Source organism: Meleagris gallopavo, chromosome 1 (genome assembly GCF_000146605.3).
Source record: "Meleagris gallopavo isolate NT-WF06-2002-E0010 breed Aviagen turkey brand Nicholas breeding stock chromosome 1, Turkey_5.1, whole genome shotgun sequence".
NCBI classification, from domain to species: domain Eukaryota; kingdom Metazoa; phylum Chordata; class Aves; order Galliformes; family Phasianidae; genus Meleagris; species Meleagris gallopavo.
In genome coordinates, this window is record NC_015011.2 from 85,298,274 (window position 1) to 85,317,673 (window position 19,400).

A 19,400-nucleotide genomic window follows, 5' to 3' on the forward strand; every position below is an offset into this window, starting at 1 on the left:
GGTGCCTCTGGCATTTTTGGTTTCTATAAGTATGATGGTCATTTGTGCTTAAGGGTTTGTTGTGAACATATGACTGTTTTTGCATGGCAGGTCACAGTAATGAAAGGCAGTAGTAGGAATAAGGATCATTCGACAGAAGGAGAAGGAACTGGGAAACGACCAAAAAGAAAGTGTCTTCAGTGGCATCCCCTGCTTGCCAAGAAACTCCTTGACTTTTCTGAAGAGGAAGAGGAAGAAGAGGAGGAGGAAGATATTGATAAGGTAGACTTCATTGGATACTTGGACTGCAGAAGGTGAATGATGGGTCAGATTCACCTCAGCAGTGTTTTTATTTTATTTCTTGCTGTTCTCTTTCCCAAGCTAACCCAGTCAATTAAAAAGATAAATAAGGTGATACCATGCACATAATGCTGTAATGAGAAGTAGCAAACAACAAGCAAATGTGGATTGCCAATCATGATTTGAAAATTTTTGACAAACCCCTGTTTTGTAGAGTTAGTTTAGTAGTTTTAATCAAGTTACTTTAATAGCATGTTGCACATCTTGGTCTTGATTGCTTAAGGTTGTTCTTATGATGTATTTTTAATTGTTTATTTTAGACATAGTGTTAGCCGGTGCTCAATATCTGCCTCCTGTGACTTTGAAGACATACCCAGCTATCATACTCATATTTTTCCTCAAATCTGAAAGATTGAAAGGGAAAAAGAAGGAAAGGCTGACAAAAATTTATGCTATCTTTGTGTAAGAAATTTGACCTCTCTTCTGGAATATTGTGAGCACAAATGGAATAATCTCCCTGTTCTGACACTTGATACTTTGGTGTTGTTTAATGATATTAGATGTAACCTTCTTTCATAAGGACCCCACTGTGTCACCTCACAGATATACACTTAGAGTCAACCTCTATAATGAGAAGCGGGTATGGGAGCTGTTTGTTTTGGAGACACGATATTTCCATCGTGTGGATAACGTTCATATTGGCATCTCCTTGATGCCCTGCTAAGACAAGAGTGAGAGATCAGTGCTGAGGAGGTATACTGGAAAGGACGAGTGGTCCTTGAAGAGGATAAGGAGCAACTAGAAGGTGGCAGTGCTGACTATTGAGCTCATGGATCACCTTCCACTATGCAGTATAAAATAGCAGTGTTGTGGTTAGGTAGGTTGTGGCTTTCTGTCTGCTAATAACTTAATTAAGTTATAATTAGCTTTATGTGGTGTGGCTGTTGCGTGAATAGTGTGCTGGTCTCTGAGCTGAGTGAGTGCATTTTGGTAGTGGATTCTGTTGAGAATTGCCCTCTGGCAATGACCGGGCTGCAATGCAGTGATTGTAGTGCAGTTCAGCCCATAAGCTGGGAAATGAACGTCAGGAGCTGGGGAAGCAACTGGTACCTGTGTGCTCTTGTTCCTGTGGACTTTGTCATTGTGAACATGTGTCACTGAAGTACAAGGCAACTCAGCTCACTTAGTGAGAAAAGACAAAGATGGTATCTACTATGTAGGAAATGGGTGTAGGGAGGATTATCCTCCTTTTATCCCTTTTAGGGAGGTTGTTAGAGAATAGTCCTCAACTTAGAAATCTGCTCCACTTGCAAATCAGTGCTTAAGTCTTTAATGAACCTTGGGCCTTTGGGCAAAGTCTGATATGGAATTCCTGATCTTCTAGGTGGAATGGATGGCCTTTAGAGACACGCGTCCAAGTCTATATGCATCTTCCTCGTTCAGACAGAGCATAAACTCAGTCTCTGAGAGGCATGAATAACCATGTTTACATCCCTTTCCTTTGGTTCTGTTAGGTGCCACTCCTTGGCGCTGATGGTTTAGAGCAGGATGCTGATGAAACTGAAGATGACGAGTCCTCAGAGCAGCGAGCTCGCCGACCAATGAATGCATTTCTCTTGTTCTGCAAACGCCATCGCTCTCTGGTGCGGAAAGAACACCCTCGCCTCGATAACCGTGGCGCAACCAAGATCTTGGCAGATTGGTGGGCTGTTCTAGATCCAAAAGAGAAGCAGAAATACACTGACATGGCCAAGGAGGTAGGTTCTACATGAATGGATGATGCAAAGGGAGCTTATTACGCGGTTATCTGTCTCATGTTTTTTAGTATATTAAAAAATTTTGGTGGGGTCTTTCTCTTCTCTGAACTCCTTAGCTTACCCAATGGGATTATGGTACCCAGAACCAAGTTGTTCTCGCTTTGATTCTCCTGGTCTTGCTGACCAGAAAGGGAGTAAAGAAGTCTGTATATGCAAATTAGAATGGCTCTAGTAATCGTTTGAACAAAGCATATGCCTTTTGTGGTAGATAAAACCTGATAATCCCAGCAGTGCAAACATTTACCTGATAGATTGTGGCATTTGAAAGCACTAAATTATACAGTTCTTGTCAATTGACTGTAATGATACTTACATCGTGCTGCGCATTTGCTGTCAATAATGTAGCTTGACCAAGCCAAAAGTATAGTGAACAAATTCAGTCCCTTTTTACTTTTAATATTAGTTTAACTACTAAGTACTTCCTAGTTTAAGTACTCTCCCCATATATTGATAGTAGAGCATGCAAGTTACTTTGGTTAATATTGCTCTGAAAGAAAATGCAGTAGTAATTGATATGTGTGATGTAGATTTTGTGTAACCATTGAATTCAATCTTAGAAAAAACAGCAAAGAGCCAGTTAGTAGGAAGAACTCTCATTTGCTGATATTGTTAGGATACTTCAAGAAGTGCAGATAGCTGTGAAACAGTTGGGGAAAACATAGCCTGTGTCTTCCATGTCACTTGAACTTGACTACTACTGTTAACACATGTATGTAAGATCTGGACATTCAGTAGTTTGTGTGAACATGGAAAGGCTCGCAGGAACAGCCAAGTGTTCTGCAGAAAGGTCCTTTTTAAAGCATAAGGCAGGGTATGACATGGTGTTTAAAAACTTGACTCTCGGCTTTGTCCAACCATTCCTGATATGTTCTGCATTCCCACTTACAGATTAGTGATGCTTCTTGAAATGTGTGGAAAAAGGGCAATTAGGAGACTTGGTACAGATACAGAGAGAGGAAAAATGAAAATGAAGAAAGTGGGTTTTTTGGAAGAAACAAACCTGATGTGACTGTTTATTTAGCCTTTTGTCTTGCTGATGGAAACTCATTCATTAAGAAGGAAAATAATTGCAGAACTTCTGTATGAAGTGACACATCTGAAGCTATTAATCATACTGTCGAAAAAATCATTGTTTCTATAGTAATTTTTTTATTTCTTCTGGCACAGTACAAATTGCATGTTCAACGTCAAAGAGAAACAATAAATCTTTAGTAGTTCAGATCATTACCACCAGTTCCAAGAATGTGTAGAACAGAGACAATGTATAATTTCTATTCCTTAAATAGTTGTGTTACAACAATAATTAGAAGCTATAATATGCCACTGAAAGTATCTTTGCAAACAAGCCTCTTCTGTGTGTGAATCGCTTGTTTAACGCTCATTCTTATAGTTAGGTTTACTGCTGAGACTGTTTGAAAGATGCTAATATTAATTCTAGAGAGAGACATGTATTGATATTTTGTTTTTTCCTAACAAGAGCGTATTTAAAAATCAACCAGTTGAGTGCCTTTGGAATGACTTCAAAGTACTGCTGTAATTTTGTCTTTAAGGACATACATATACTGACAAGACACATTTAGGTAAAATAAGCTCATTCATTGTATTTTAAACCTCAGTGAGTTTATATATGTATATATGTGTGTGTGTGTGTATATATATATAAATTGCAATGGTTACAACTTCTGTTGGATTATAAACTTGAGAATGGTTTTATTACTTGAAGCCAGAGATCATAAAACCAGTTAAATCAGGTCTAGCATCTAGTAAGCAACTTTGTTTATCACTTGTGTAGTACCAGCAACTGATACTATCTCAGCAGTATGCAAATCAAAGTATAGCTGCCTTGGCACAGGAGAAGACAAATGCCTGGTCTTCCCTGATGAGCTCACCAATGAGCTCACTAGGTAACCCAACAGCCTTCAGGAATGTGAAGAACAGTGTAGTATTTTGGGGGATAGTTTTACTTTTTTGTTTGTTTATGTAGATCTCTAGTATGATTTTTACTTATTTACTTTTTCATAGAAAGTTGGTGGAATTTAAACATATGTTTAGCATTTAGAACATGGTGACTGCTGCCCAGAGGTGTAGCTTGAATCCGCTCTGTGAGCTTCTGAAGAAGCAAACTTTTTATTTGGTGATGACAGCAACTCAAGGAAGTTACATTTAAGTGCAATACCTCTTCTGACTTCGGCTTTGAAGTGGCATCTGTCCCACCACATAATGCATCCTTCCCCAAGCTTTCACAAAGAGGAATGATGCATCATACCAAGCTCACAAACATATCCTTTTTTTTAAATTATTATTATTCTATCTGAGATTTCAGGACATGACCCTAAAGGGCAGTCCTGAAGGCACTGGTGTGTGCCACTCTGCCTGGGAACAAATGTGATGTCTTTACTTTCCAGAATAAGGAAATTTCTTTTTCTTTTTTCTTAAAGTGACTTTAGAGACTTCCTTAGGCCACTGTGTTAAATTGGTTTACTGCACAGTTGGTTGAGTGGAGGAAAGGAGTAAGCTCTCCTATTGCCTTAGGCTGTTTCTTGTTCCTGTGTAGCTCATTTAAGTTATCTTCTCATGACCTGCCAAGCAGAATCTATCACTTCTTTTTAGGTCTTGGTCTAATAGTCACAACAATCAATACTGAAAGTCTGCCAGAGGTTTGGACCAGGCCCCTGTAAGCCTTTTTATAAAACTGCTTCTTGGTTCTTGTTTAACTTTTACATTTATTTATTTTCCTTTTATCACAAGTGTTGAAATTCTGAAAATAGCCACTGAGTTGTCCTCCCTGAAGTGACTCCTGAATGGAGTTTCAAGAGTGCTCTTAACATTAGCTTTTTGGCTTTGCAGACGCAAAAAATCCATTAATACACTATGCCACTTGTATTGCCCTTGTTGGAAACTGATTAAAAGCTTATTGCTGCTTCGTCTTACAAATGGTGTGAATTATGGTCCTCATTTGATGGACAGCCTGTCAAATTAATCTGTAGAATAATTCAATTATTTAGAGCAGCAATGCTGATACAAAGAGCTTACGTACTTCATCGCTAGAGGTTCTGTGCTTTTAACTCAGCAGGCTGGAAACATGATTCATGAGTGGGCTGGAGCTTTAACAATGGAAGGCAAAGCTTTCTTTGTGCATTTCCTTTCCACCTCTTTCCTTATCCCCTCCCCTTCCCTTCCCTGGTGAGGCTATTTTTGTGGTCTGCATTCACTGGTGAAATGAACTCCCAAACCAAACTGAGGAAAAGGGGTGAAGTGAGAGGTGCCACGGACCTTCATCTGCAGATTTAGTACATCTTCCCTGTTCAGAAAATGCAGGGTGTATGTGGGTCAGCAGCCCCTGCAGATTTTTATTATTTATAGCCATTTCTATAAATACAGGACTTGACACAGTAGGTTCACACAGTGCCGTGCTGCTTGTAAATTGGATCATTTTTATCCTTGCTACAGTCTGGAGGTAGAGAGTGCCAGCTGACAGTGTAAGACAGAAGTGAAAGTAAGAGAGATGTGCATGTGGCAGGGAGGCTGCCACAAGGCACGGTGTTGTGTGTTGAGCTGGGAAAGTATGGCAGTATCTCTGCTAGAGGACAGGGCTCTGAGTGCCCTTTCTGTTTGATACCAGAGGGAGTTTTTTCCCCTCTCTGTGAGTTCCTGTGCATGTATGTGTGTGAAACATAGGTGCTTTTCTGTGGTAGAATTGGGATCGTGAACAACTGGGTAGGTGGGAGCATGTCTCATCACAGAAGCAGCTCTTTGCAGCTGCCCTGGCATATAGCCAAGGAACTCACTTGGTTGCTTGTAGCCATCAAGACCAGACCTACCTAATAATGGCTTGGGAGGAATTCAGCCCCTTCTCCCTGCAGTGAGCCCTGGTTCATGCTTGGCAGTGTGCCTCCCACAGCAGCAAGTGCTCCAAGTCACTATTGCTTGTTAGGCAAACATTTGCAGCTGGAATGTTTGGCATGTTCCTCTGATTCGTCTGTTTTCTACCTTGCAGGTCAGCAAATTTGAAATAGTGAAGTGTGCTCATCTTACTGCTGTTACTATTTAATTTTTTTAAAAAATTCTTTCCTGGGCAGCAAGATAGTTGGGAAATGTCACCTCTGCGTTTGAGAATAGAATAGATCCCCATCCTCCCCTTTATTACCTCCCCCAGCCAAACCCTGTAGGATCCAGGACTTACTTCCCCGTGTGTAGTCTTGCTTAGGTTGTTTTGATGCCTCATACCAAGAAGACAGCAAACAACTAAGATACGTGGTCAAGGCCAAAGGAAATTTTAAATGGTCCTACTTCATTTTATTGCAGTCACACAGGATTGTTTTGGAGAGAAGGCTGGGGTGACTTCAGAAGCTACTAAAAAAGAGAGAATCCTGGTAGCAGTTTCTTTTCAAATGAATGTGCTTGGCTTGGAAAAGAATTTACTTCAAATATTTTAAAATATCGACCTGTTAGAGAACAAGTGCGAAGGGACATTACTCTGCATTTATTGCCAAGTGAATGTTTTCATTTCATTCAAACTAGAAAACAAACAGAGTGTACCTGAAAAAGAATTCAGAAAGCTATCTTCTCTCTCAGAGAAGATATCTCTCACTCTCTCAGACAGTGAGCATACAAGCCCCAGGGAGTTGTTTGTAGGATCAGAACTTAGGCCTGATGTGAATAATAAACCCTCAGGAAAGGAAAGAGAAAAGTGACTTTTTTTAAAATATGGCTTTGCTTATCTTCTTTTTAGACTATGTTGGTGGTTGGACTCTTAAGCACTCGGTTAAAAAAATCAAGGCATTTAAGGATTATTTATTGAATCCTCTTACAGGCAGTGCACTCTGCTGCCTTGTAGATAATGTCACGATCAGTAATTTTTTCTTTTCTTTACTTTTCTAGTACAAGGATGCATTTATGAAGGCAAATCCAGGGTACAAGTGGTGCCCCACAACAAACAAACCTGTGAAAACCCAGACATCCACTGTTACAAGCAGGAAGAAGCTGTGGGCCTTCCCTTCAGACTCTGCAAAAGATATACCAAGCCCAAGGAAAGTGACAAAAAGTGAAGAAATGCCACAGCTTAACTTTGGGATGGCAGGTGAGACTTCAGTCTTGGGAGGTTTCTCATAGGTGAACATCCTTATTTTGTTTGAGCACTTGACATTGAGGTTGAACTGCAAGACCTACGAATATGTTTCATGTTCCCAAATTAGGTTGCTAAGACAGTATTTAAACTTCTGCATAACAACTTTGTACCATTTTCTATAGCTTATGTTCGTTTTTTTTTTTTTAGAGTCAAGTCCAGATACATATGACATCTTTTAAGGTGTAGTCATTTGGAGTCCAGATGTGATTAATTCTTTAGCTCAGGATTGTCTGCTGTTAAAACTAGAGATTTTCATTTTCTAGTTCTTGTGGATGGTTGTTCCTAAGGAGCTAAGTTGTCTGTATTTAAAGCAAGAAAAGTATGATTTCATTTTACTTAAAAAATAAAAAGAAGTATAAACAAAAGTCAGTACAGCTGGAGAGCTTGTACTGGTGAAGAACAGATAATCTCTTGCTGATAGCCAAAACTAGCAGAAACTGTTGCAGTTGTGACCTTTAAATATAGATATATTAATGTTCTTAAATACTGGCAGCTTAAGAACTGAGTGAAAAATTATTCCCTCACACACACACCTTTCCTCTTTAAAGTTTCTCATTTTATAAATGCCGATGCACTACAGACTTTTCTGTATCCTACCTAGTTTATGATGATTGTGTCACAGGATTTTTCTGCTTAGTGACATCATGTGCTGGAGAAGGGAAAATGATTTTGTGGAACAAGTAGGGAAAAAAAGGGATAAAAAGGCATTTATACTTTTTTTTTGCCAGCTTAGTGGTATGAAATTTCCTGTAATGAAATTTCCTCCTGGCTACAACGAAACTGTGAAATGTAATTCAGCATACTTTTTCATGGCACATAGTTACAATGAGAGATCAGTTCTAAAACCTTCAAGCCTCCTCATCCCATTCTGCTTTGGCTAGCAGAGGGGCATAATTTATTCTCATTACAAGTTCATAGACTTAACTGGAAGAACAAGGAGTAACTCTTGGTCTGCCCAGCTGCTGTCCCTCACCTGATAGGAGAGATCTTTAATCAACATATGACAGAGAACTTAAGAATTAATTAGAAAGTAATCCATTTAATCTATAGAGACATTCAATTCTGAGGAAGGCCTTATTTTGTTTTAATGTGATTTTTTTATTTTTTTTTTTAAATTCCTTCACTTCGAACTGAGTAAGCAAGTATAGTGATTCATAGGGGTCTTGCTCCATTCCCCTGCAAATGAAGTCTGGCTATTTCATGAGAATAGCAGTTGTCCATGAATTAATGACTGCTTCTGACAGAGATATAGCAGCATCTAAGTCACAACAGGTCTGTCACACGAAATGGATTATATGTGTCATAGTAACCATGTTTTGTGTTCTTTCCTCAAGTTCATGTGATAGCTTAGTTCAAATCTGACTGCTGAGTCTAGGCCATCCTCTTTTAAAATCCAGGCTGTGTACCGGCTGATTAACTAAAATGTAGCTGAATGACCATAGAAATACCTTTGTCTCTGAAATGCTTCTGACTTGACTGTTTTGTGTCTTCAAGGCAGATAGCTTCATTAGGACAAGGATTATATGACAATCCACAGTCATTCCAGGAAACCCGCTTTACTTGTTTGCAACTGTAAATCCTTTTTTGTTTTATTTTTGCTTGTTATGTTTTCCAAAATTAAATGAAATATGTCCCCCTGCTGGCCATCTCTGCTCTTACCTGCAATGTAACAGCATCACTGGGCTTCTGATCTGCAGCATCACTAGTGGTGTCCTTGCTTGTCCAGCCTGTGAGTTGCATTTGAGCATGCTTTTGTCATGGCATGGCTCTCCTGTGTTCTGTTTGAGGGTGTAAGGCAAAGACAGCTGTTGTTCTCAAGTGAAGGTGTCCATTACAGCATCTACTATCACAACTACAGAACTAAAGTGGGCAACATCTTTTCAGGAGGAAAGTGGAAGATTTAAATGCTTTTACATTTCTGTCTCAGAAGAAGACACTCCCTAGAATAGCCAATGTCATGATAGAGATGCAAATTTTATTCTTTAGAAAGAAGCTTAATTCTGAACTCAGGTGAAAGTTAATTGAAACTCTTACTCGATGATCTTTGCACTTAGCTCTTTCTCAGTTCTTTCTTTTTCTCAGATTGAAAAATTGTGATGTTGAACAAGCCAGCCTTCTAAGTTTCTAACCAGACTAATACAAAGAAAACATATAATTTCCATACAGTGAGATGGTGTAAGCTTAATCACTGCTGAAGGCTGTTGAGGAAGCCACAAATCACTTCCTATTCTGCAAGTCAGATGTGTGTGCTATTTTCTCATAACTGTTGATTTAACTGTAAAGTACTTAAAAGTAGCACTTAGAATTCTTTCTCTTTCATGCTAGTAGGTTCTTAGTGCCATAAGAGAAGCATTGTGCTGAGAAGGCACTATAAGCACATGGCACAGTTTGTGTGTATACATTTTTGTCTTCCTTTAAGTGAAGTTATTTTGTAATTTAAAACCTTTGTGGAAGTATTTCTGTCTTTATCAAGATCAGACAGTTAAATGCTAGCCCTTTGCTCCAGCTGCAGCATAAATATTCAAGTTGCTTGAGCGCAAAATTAAATGTTCACTTTACACTAAGCTGTCATTTTTTTCTCCTCATGATTTTTAGTTTTAAATAAACACTTTAAGTATTTGCTTACTTGAAGGAAGTGGGGAAAAAAAGGTCTATCCTTGACCTGTTGTTAGACTACTTATTTGAATAGCAGAAATCTGAGACCACGTACTCAGCAAAGAAGATATTTAAGAAGTAGAGGAAGAATTTTAGAGCTAGTTCTGAAGTTAGCAGTTAGTGAAGAACACTAGTTCTTCAGTTGGCAAAAACTAAGGAGGAAGACCTAAGGCAATTGGGGTGAAACTCAAGAGAGTGGCTATGGATGATCAGTGTGATGAGGGCATAAGACAGTGCTGTCAGGCAAAGCATTTTCAGGAACAGTAGAGAAAAACTAATGCTGTTGAACAGACCACAGAGCTCATCTGACATGGTTGCCCTACTGATCATACATACTCAAGAAGGTCTGACTCTACCTGGAATAACTGAAGGGGAGAGCTGCAGGAATCACAAGGACTGTGGAAGATGAACGTTTGATGACATCAGAAGATCTTGATTTCTTTAGGCTAGTAAAGCTAGTAGAGGATGAACAGGGGTCACTCCTGTAAATATAACGGGAAAACACCATTTAAAAAAAAACAGTGATCTCAGCTTGAAGGTGTGAGCAACAGAAAAATAGAAGTGTACCTTTGCTTTACTCTGAATGGATTTAAGCTGAAAACTGGAAGATAGCTCTAAATGCTTAAGATTTGGCTTCTACGTTGTCTTTTCAATGGGAATAAACAAAGTAGAAAGCAACTAGCCAGCCCCTAACTGTGAAATATGGAGCTCAGTAAGATCATATGGAGATCTGGAGATTTCTTCCAGCTTTTTTTCCAAACTACCTGTCTGCCGAGTCATTGTCTTTCAAGATGTGTGTTCAGTTTTGAATTGTTCTGATTCCCTCTTGTTCGAAGCAAGATAATGATTCTTCTTTCTCTCACAGTGTAGCTGCTGTATGAGCCATTTGGACCACGGACTTTGTCTTTCCTTCTGTATAGCTCTTTGTTAAATTGTGACCCTGTATTGCTTCCAAGGCACTCTCCCAAAATCAGACAATTAGTCTTCATAATGATGAAGAGCAAACACTGTTTGGAGTGGAAAAGCTACTCCATGAGTAATGTTGTACCAGTGTTGATAGTTTTCACTTTTTGTTCCTATTTTTTTCAGAACTTGTGAGGTGCAGGAAGGCTGGAGGCTAGAAACTGTCACAACCGAATAGTTGGAGGAATAACATTTATCTTCTTTCTATTTTCCTCAGCTAAATGTTGTAGTGGTTGGGCAACAAGTAGGCAGGCAGCCTGCCTGGCCAGTGCCTGTGCTGTATTGGCACAGAGGATTGAGAGTGCTTCATGCTTCAGGGTTGTCAGGCTGACACTATTCACCACTAAATGCAGTTCTAAATTAAAAAGAAAATAGGGATTTTGCTTCAGAGCTTTATCATGTCATTCTGTTCCATCCCTTTACTTGTTCATTATCTAAGGTAGGTAGCCAATCCCTTGGTAGGAGCATCCATTGAGTTATAAACAAGTGTGATATTAAAGTTTCTTTGTATATATTTGTGTATGAGATCATTACACTTGCTGTTTTAAAGATATTCATCTCTGTAGTGCATAAAACCTTTGGCGGTAAAATTTGTAAATCCACGCAATGGGGTGTTAAGCACACAAATCCAATTAAATCCTTCAAACAGCTTTGAAAGCCTTTCCCAGAGGGTACAGAAATGGTTATTTGTGATTCTCTTGAACTGCCTTTTATGCCAGCTTGCTTAGAGTGTCTGTGACAAGTAGTCTTCTGGGGGTTTAGCCCTGCAAATGGTTCTTTAAACAAGCAAATGAATAAACGTGTAAGACTTGGTTTTATTCTTTAACAGATCCTACACAAATGGGAGGCCTGAGTATGCTGCTTTTAGCTGGGGAACATGCCCTGACTGCACAAGAGGTAAGGATCTCTCTTCTTTACCCTTACCAGAAGTTCTCAGCCTAAAAAGAGCTCTGAAGGGAAATATTTGTCAGGTGAGAGGCAGAACTTAAGATACTTCATGGGTAACCTCAGGTGGAACTGAAATGTGAATCCAGTGATGTGGGTCTTGTTCTCCAACCGGTCCTGGGTTTGATACCAGTTTGGTACTCACTCCATGGACTGATGAATACATGAGCCAACCAGGCAAATCTGCCTAATGAGAGGATATTATCACAGATGGAAAAGATGAGATATAGTGACTGTAAACAAACAAGTGATTTGCAAGCTCTTTTGGTCAAGGAACTCATGTGCTTATGTTCTTGCATAATACAGGAACTCAGCTTGGCACAAATAGCAGAATAAATATTTAATAATTTCCATATAGTCATTATATATGCATTCTGAAACCATGCAAGTGCTAACAAGTAATCAAAGTATTGCAGTCTATTCCTATTGACTCTGGGTCTAAAGGGAAGTTAGCAGTTTACTTGCAATTGCAAACATTTTATTTTTATAGAAGACTGCAGTAAATAAGTGTTTCCTGCATATCTCCAGGAGGGTAGAGAGCTCTGGTCTTTCTTTAGACTGATTGTTATTCATGACCTTCTTTATGGGACGGTTTTGAAAATTGTTCATAAAGTACCTGATATATTGCGTAAAATAGATAGTCATTTTCACTTACTACCTTTTGATTCAGTCTGTCTGTGATGGTTAGATATGGAGCAAATACTTTGTAGGCTTGTGTTACCCCAGATGCAATAAAATTCCCCAAAATGCTTAGACTTGTTTAACCGAACAGCACTTCTGTCTTGTCATCTGTAGGATAGAGGAAAGAGGATTCATGAAATGTTCACCTCTGCACACCTTGACAGCCTGCAGCTGTATTTCCATGTTTATGCTTGAATAGTTTCACACTTAAACAGTGTTTGGGAGGTGGCAGAATAAGCCAGGAGGTGGCATGACTAGCTAAAAAAGAAAAGCTCAAGAATTCATTGTAGAAGTGCTAAGATTCTTCCCTCTTGAATGGGGAGACTTCAGCTGGATTTTATTGATATGAGGGAGAGAGAATTCTTTATCCTGAGGTAACTGTTGAAGTATCCCTCAGTAAAAAGGTTCAGCTGTTGCTTAACTGTGGAAAATATAGATACTGTTTTTACATAAGTCAATAAGTGTATGCAGTATCTAAAACTCTTGACACTTGCATTGAAAAAGGGAAGGAAAAAAAAAAAGGTATCGTTTTTTAAAAGAACGTTCTAAATGAAATCATGTAGTCTTCATTTCTATTAAAATGTGCGTGTCCATTTAAAAAAAAGTGTATATAGGGTTCTTCAATTGGGGAATTGCCTTAGTGGAGACTATTTAGTTTGACTGTCTGTGTATTATAATGCAGGCTTGGGTGGCCTTGTAAGCATATGTTTTAAGATACTATTAACATCTTAAAAGTTGTTGATATAAAGGAGAGGAGCACTGTCACACAGTTTGTTCAAGACTTCAGAAAAGATGAGAAGAAGAATACTTAGGTAATAACTCTTCTAATTCCAAATAAATTGATTCAATACCCACTTATATATATATATTTTCTGAAGCATGTGTTAAATGGATGTAAAGGGGTTTTTCAAATCAGTTTTAAAGTTAGAGTTAACATGCTTTAGATATCAGGTAACAGAGTGAGCATATACTAACAAAAAAAGGTGAAAGAGGCACAGTAGTGATATTTACAAAAGTGCTTTGATGATGTAGTTATATGCTAGTTATGTTTCTATGTCCATCATTTTTTTTTCAATAGACAAAAGGTTTTTCATCTAATAAGAGAATTCATTGTAATATGGTGGATTTCCAAACAGAGGCTTAGAGCTATTATTAAATGGTAGGCGAGGGAAGTTAAAAACCTTAGCAACAGCAAATACAAGATGGACACAAGCAATTTTTGCCTGGCATTTGGGTCCTTTTACCAGTTAAGCAAAACTGTGATGCACATACAAGCACATTTTGCTTAACACCGGAATAAAAATGCTTAACAGGCTCGCTCTTATTACTCTCATTACAGGAGAGAAAGCCTCATCCTGTTACTTTATTGCAGCTGTTTTATTTACAGAAAACCTGAAAATGTGAAGAGTGCTTCTCGCTTTAAAGCTCGCCTCCCTTCCCTGCCCACGAGATCCGTTGCTTGCCTTACAGCAGCACCTAGTGGCCTCTGTGGTTACTTCCTAGAAAATGCTGAATGTGTAGCACTGTCCAAGACCTGACTCTTGTACCAGTTTCCCCTTGCTGCTGGATATCAGGGCCACATTGAAGCCTTGCATCAGTCAGTGAGGAAGACGATCTGTTTTCAATCATTTTAAAGCAGGCTTTGGTAACCACAAGGGACTGTGGCATATGGTGGCAGCATCCTTATGGCTTCTTCCTCGCTGCTGAAGGACGGTTGTGCAGTGTGTGGTGCTGATCTGCCCAGGTCTTTACAGAGTGCCATGGCCCAGGCTGCAAATTAGAAACAGATGTCTTCAGTGCAGTGGAGGATGAGCAAGTAGGAGGAAAGAGAAGAAGAAATGATGAAAGATTGAGGACATTTTATTACTGCTGAAAAGAAAAGCTGTACAATGGCACTACTTGTACAGCTGTTCCCTCCAGTAATTATTGTAATACTTGAGTTAAATTTGATCTGGCAGTAGGTATGTGTGTCTCCAGAAGTCCTGGAGATGATCAATTTCCCCCAAGAGCGTGGGGACAACAGCTGGGTAAAAATGACATCCTCAACTTACTGCTACTGTTAAATGAAGGCAGCAGCACTGTCTTAAGATATCAGAAATTAATAGCAAAAACATGATTGTTCTAACCACAAAATCATCTTAGAATTGCTGACTGACAGGGCACCAAAAAAATCTATGCTTTAAGCACAAAACAGTAGGGAAATGGGGCCTCGCTCATTCCACAGCACACTGTTCCCACCTTGTGACATGAAGAAATTGTGCCTGTCCCCAGCACGTGGCCTCAGACTGTGCTCCTGGGTTAGAATCGCAGAATGTCCTGAGTAGGAAGGGGCTAACAGGGATCACTGAGTCCAACCCTTGGCTCCACACAGGACCACCCAACATTCAAACCTTGTGTCTGAGAGCGTTGTCTAAATACTTATTGAATTCCAGCAGGCTTGGGGCCACATTCAGTAAATAGAATGGGAGCATTGTTGCTATGTGGTTTTGCGGCAGGGGAAAAAAACAAGTTCAGCTGCGTACCTCAGCAAATTGTCATGTGGCATCATTCTCCTGCGTTTGGATCCAGTGTTCTGGGAGTAGTACTGCTGGCAGATTCCTGAAGCAAAATGTTCTGCTGCTGCTGTCATGCTCAAGCATCTGGAGCAGACAGCAGCATGAGCAGCAGTACAAACTGTAGGCCTGGTTACCCTGTGGTGCTTGGTTCCTGCAACAACAGATGCACTTGCTAGCTGAATTGGGTATTCGCCAATATATGCTATTGACATACCTGCTCTGATAATAAAGAAGATAAAAACCACATTCTTCTTGAAATATTTCAAATGAGTTGGAATTTCATGAAAATTAAAAATCATTGGGGGAAAAAAATTCCATCCTGTTACTCGATTTTCCAAAAATCCCACAAAGCCTCACTCCTTTCTGCTGTTTCCTGTATGTTGTTCTACATACTCTATTTTATATTAGCAGTACATTAACTTCTGGGAATTGCATATTGTAAGTCTTTTATACTCAAATGCATCACTTGATATTCAAGACAATTATTTTACTGAAGGATGCTAGAATAATAATTTTCAGTACTATGGATAAGGTCTGTGTGAATCCTAATACGGCTGTTGTGTTGTGATTTTTTTTTTTTTGAGCAGTCTCTTTTCTGAATTTTGATATTGGAAATTACAATACTTTCTTGCACTACTCCTCAAAAGCACCTCTAAACAGATATCCCTTTATGTAAGTTATTTAAGCAGTTCTAGGCTTGTGGTGCCCTTAACTACTTATTTCATGCTGTGCAGTGATTAGCAATTATTTCTGTCACTTAGCAACACTCAGTGGTTTGAAAAACTTTTTTTAGCTTCTAAGTAATTAGTGGAAGTGTAAATTGAAGAGATAGTGGCATGGATTGCATCCTGAATACAAGATAGCTGTGTATGCAGCCCAAAACAATCAGTGTTTTGTTGCATATAACTCTTGCAGAATTTGGAATAACAGGAAGTAAAAGAACAAAACCAAAAACCCAGTCCCTGGTATTTTTGTGCTATTTCTTATGTGATTGTCAAACGTTTTAATATAGGTACTGAGCTGTTTTCACTTTTTAATTTGATTTAGCTAGTCCAGGAATGTGAAGCATGACATTGTCCATCTTTTCTTAAACAGCTCTTCATGTTACTACTGCCTGCCATTTCATTTTGCCTCCAGTTGTTCTTAGCTTGAGAGAAACACCAATGATGTCTTAATCTGCACACTCCTTGTTTCAGGTTTCCTCAAATACTTGCCAATCTGATGCGACCGATTCTACAGAAGTGTGTCAGAAGTCGTCGTTGTTTCAGTTTGCAGAGGTGAGTTTCTTTAAAAAGGGACTGGTTTTTTTCCCCATTGTTTTCTTTCAAGAGGTATCTGGTGTTCAGCTGAAAGAGAAATCAAAACAACTGACTGAATTTCATGGTAGCATTTCTTCCTTCTTTTGTGGGTTACAATTATTGGATCACGTGTCAGGTAGATGCATCTGATTTGAAGTACAGATGTGTTCAGGAACACAACTGAAACCCTAGTGTAATAATGGAGCTGTGGTTTAAGCAGTGATTTGGAGATCTCATTCCTGCACTTGTGTTGAGAGTTAGACTCCAGTTGATACCTACGTTTGGATATTATGTCATCTAGCCAGGTCAGATGGCCCTTGGGCAGCCTGATGTGGTACTTGATCTAGCGCTTAGCAGCCCTGCCTGTGGCAGGGAGTTTGTTGAGGTTCCTTGAGGTCCCATACAAACCATTCTATGATTCTTTGTGACTGCTTTAATCATCAGCTGTATCAAAAATAATTGTAGTTCTGGAATTTCCAAAGTTTTCTTCTATAACCGCAAAACAGCTCTGTGTGCTTCTACAACATTGCTATTAATGTATTTCTAGGAACTGCTATACAGTGCTACTGAGTTTTTTTGTTTTTAAATATACCCTACTTCATTTAAACTTTAACAGGTTTAATTGGCATAAATAACACAGGGCTGCAAAGAATCCTGGCCCTTTGTAAGCATCACTTGCTTGCTTACATCTTTTCAACTTTTGCAATGGTCATAATCCAGTGACATAAATATTTAGCTAAAGAAATATTGATTAGACAGGATACTAGACAGTATTTGAGTGTCTGTGGGGAAAAAAAAAATTGTCACAGGAGGGGCTTCATTTTGTTATTTGGTTTCACATCAGCCACAAATCTCACTGCCTGATCCATATTATCCATCTCTGCATATACTTTCATATTTCTCTCTAGATGTCATCGCTTACAGAGAGGGTAGATGCCAATCCTTGCATACATAAAGTGATTTTAGTTTTAACATTAGCTAGCTCACAAGACCTTGAGCTCTAACTTAAAAGCTGAGACTTTCAAAATGTAGTAGAGATAGATTAATGCGCTGAATCCTTATTTCTGATTAAAGGCAGTGTGAAATATAAAATCTGTTATTAGGCTCCTAAACAACTTACTGGCTTTTCTTGTTAGCAAGAGAGGAATGCCTGATTTGCCATCAATTAAAAACAATTTTTAGAAGCTCCTTAAAATTGATAAATTCTAGTGTTAATTATGATAATAATTCAAAATCCAGTGAGATACTTCTGATTACTTACCCTGTCATTTGAACAACATGGTATTTTCTATGGTTCGTTTTGATAATGGTCTGTTTCTTCAGTGTTGCTGTAAAGTCTTCCAACCAAGAAGACAAATACAAGTTCACTTACTGAGTTTATTTTACAGTGCTTAAACAAAAAAGTACCAGAATCATGTGACTGTACAGAGGAACTGTGCTATGTGTTGCAAGATATGCTCTTGCTAAGGGCTTGTGAACTCTGACTTCGCATTACCCATCAAAGAATTTCGGTGAATGCGAGGAAATAAGTTCACCTGTACTGCTGAAGCCTGCAGTTCAGAAGTAGTTCACTGATATTCAGTAACTAGAAATGCATATTAGTGAGTTTATTTTTCATGGATGTTAAGCTGTTTGTAGTGAGGATGCACACATTTGGTATGTAGTAAGTATGTGTATTAGCAGCAAAATAAACATTACTTGTACCTAGATGTACGATTAACTCAAAGTGCTGTTTGCAACAAAAAGAAGTGACACAAGTTAAAAAAAGGTAAAAAATACTTTTTAAAAAATGCAGCTTCCTTAGTCATTGGAATAGATCTGTTATCTCTTCTAAAAGTATGCGCATGTGTTGTGCCTCTGCCCTCACTTATCTTCCACACAAAGTAGCAATTTGTGCTCTATCAGCACCACCATTCTGTGGTTGGGTCTTTAACTGAGTAGTGAAATATAATACAGTGTCAAGTTCCTGTTATTAACTCTCTTTTAACATATCAGTGGGCAAAAACAAGCCCCTCAGAAGGGTTCTAGTCTGTTTAGTTGATCCTAGGAAAGATTTCCATTGCTAAAAACGATTCAGGATCACCATTTACATGTCTCCTGGGAAAGCAGATACTGTTTGCATGTTGAAGCTTATATGTTGAAGTTTGATAATGAAACCGAAGAGCTAAATAATTTAAAAATTATTTTCCTCGCAGATCTCTTCAAGCACATCACAGCCAGGAGTTCCAGGAGCTGTAAAACAAACAGAGGAGTCTGCATTATTTCAGTTTGCTGAGGTATGATAACTAAAACATGGAAGGGGAGGCTCTGAGGAGGCAAGGAGCCAATAAGAGTTGTCACTGAAGGTTAAGCAGCTTAGGGTTATTGAAAAAATAAGATCTTCGGAAGTGACACTATTCACTGCTTATGGAAGAGGTTGCAGTAGTGGAAAACGGTAGCTGCCCTAGGCATAGGAATTCTCTAAAAAATAAACTTGCAGGTCAAAGTTGGCTTACAACAACGGCAAGGATATGTAGCAGCGTTGTTAGGTGGTGACCTCTAAGTCTGTAAACTACTCTTCAGTATGTAAGCTATCCTCCTTCCTTCATGTGTTGAAAATTTAGACTTCTTATATTTGATTTTTAGAAGTTTCTTCACTGATGTGTTTAATGTTCCTCTGTAAACTGATTTCTCACACATTCTCTTTTTCTCCATTTGGGGGAGTCTGGTACTGCTCATAGAGTCTCTTAAGCTAAAGGCATATTCAGTGTGTGTGTAAAGAAACAACTATTGGAGCTAGTACTATTCTGGAGGAACATTATGGGATGAAAAGATGCCCTGTTGATTATTCCGTGGGGTTGCAGAGGCTTGACTACAGACAACAGACTTCTTTCTGTTAGATGTTCTGTTAATCTAATTGTATACATTGTATTTTTAGCTTGGTTAGGACGATTTATTAGACCTTGACTTATTCCTTAAAAATTCTAATTAGGAAAAAAAAAAAATAAAAATGTGATTCAGGTGCCATGAAATAAACGAATAGAAGCAACCCTATAAAATATACAGTAGTGTCTGTAATTGTAAAGAAGCTACTTTTTTT

At 38.8% G+C, this 19,400-nt stretch overlaps 1 protein-coding gene across 11 annotated transcripts in view; it reads left to right on the forward strand.

The window, feature by feature from the left end:
* Positions 1-19,400, forward strand: part of BBX (BBX high mobility group box domain containing) — a 122,359-nt gene that overhangs the window by 68,559 nt on the left and 34,400 nt on the right. For 9 of the 11 annotated variants that reach the window (XM_010720559.3, XM_010720568.3, XM_010720577.3 and 6 more), the window contains exons 2-7: positions 91-261; positions 1,794-2,036; positions 6,978-7,176; positions 11,672-11,739; positions 16,220-16,300; positions 18,517-18,597. In XM_010720559.3, the coding sequence (XP_010718861.2) occupies positions 91-261; positions 1,794-2,036; positions 6,978-7,176; positions 11,672-11,739; positions 16,220-16,300; positions 18,517-18,597 (843 nt within the window). The remainder of the gene's footprint in view (positions 1-90; positions 262-1,793; positions 2,037-6,977; positions 7,177-11,671; positions 11,740-16,219; positions 16,301-18,516; positions 18,598-19,400) is intronic. The other 2 variants (XM_010720585.3, XM_010720593.3) reach the window with 1 other exon arrangement.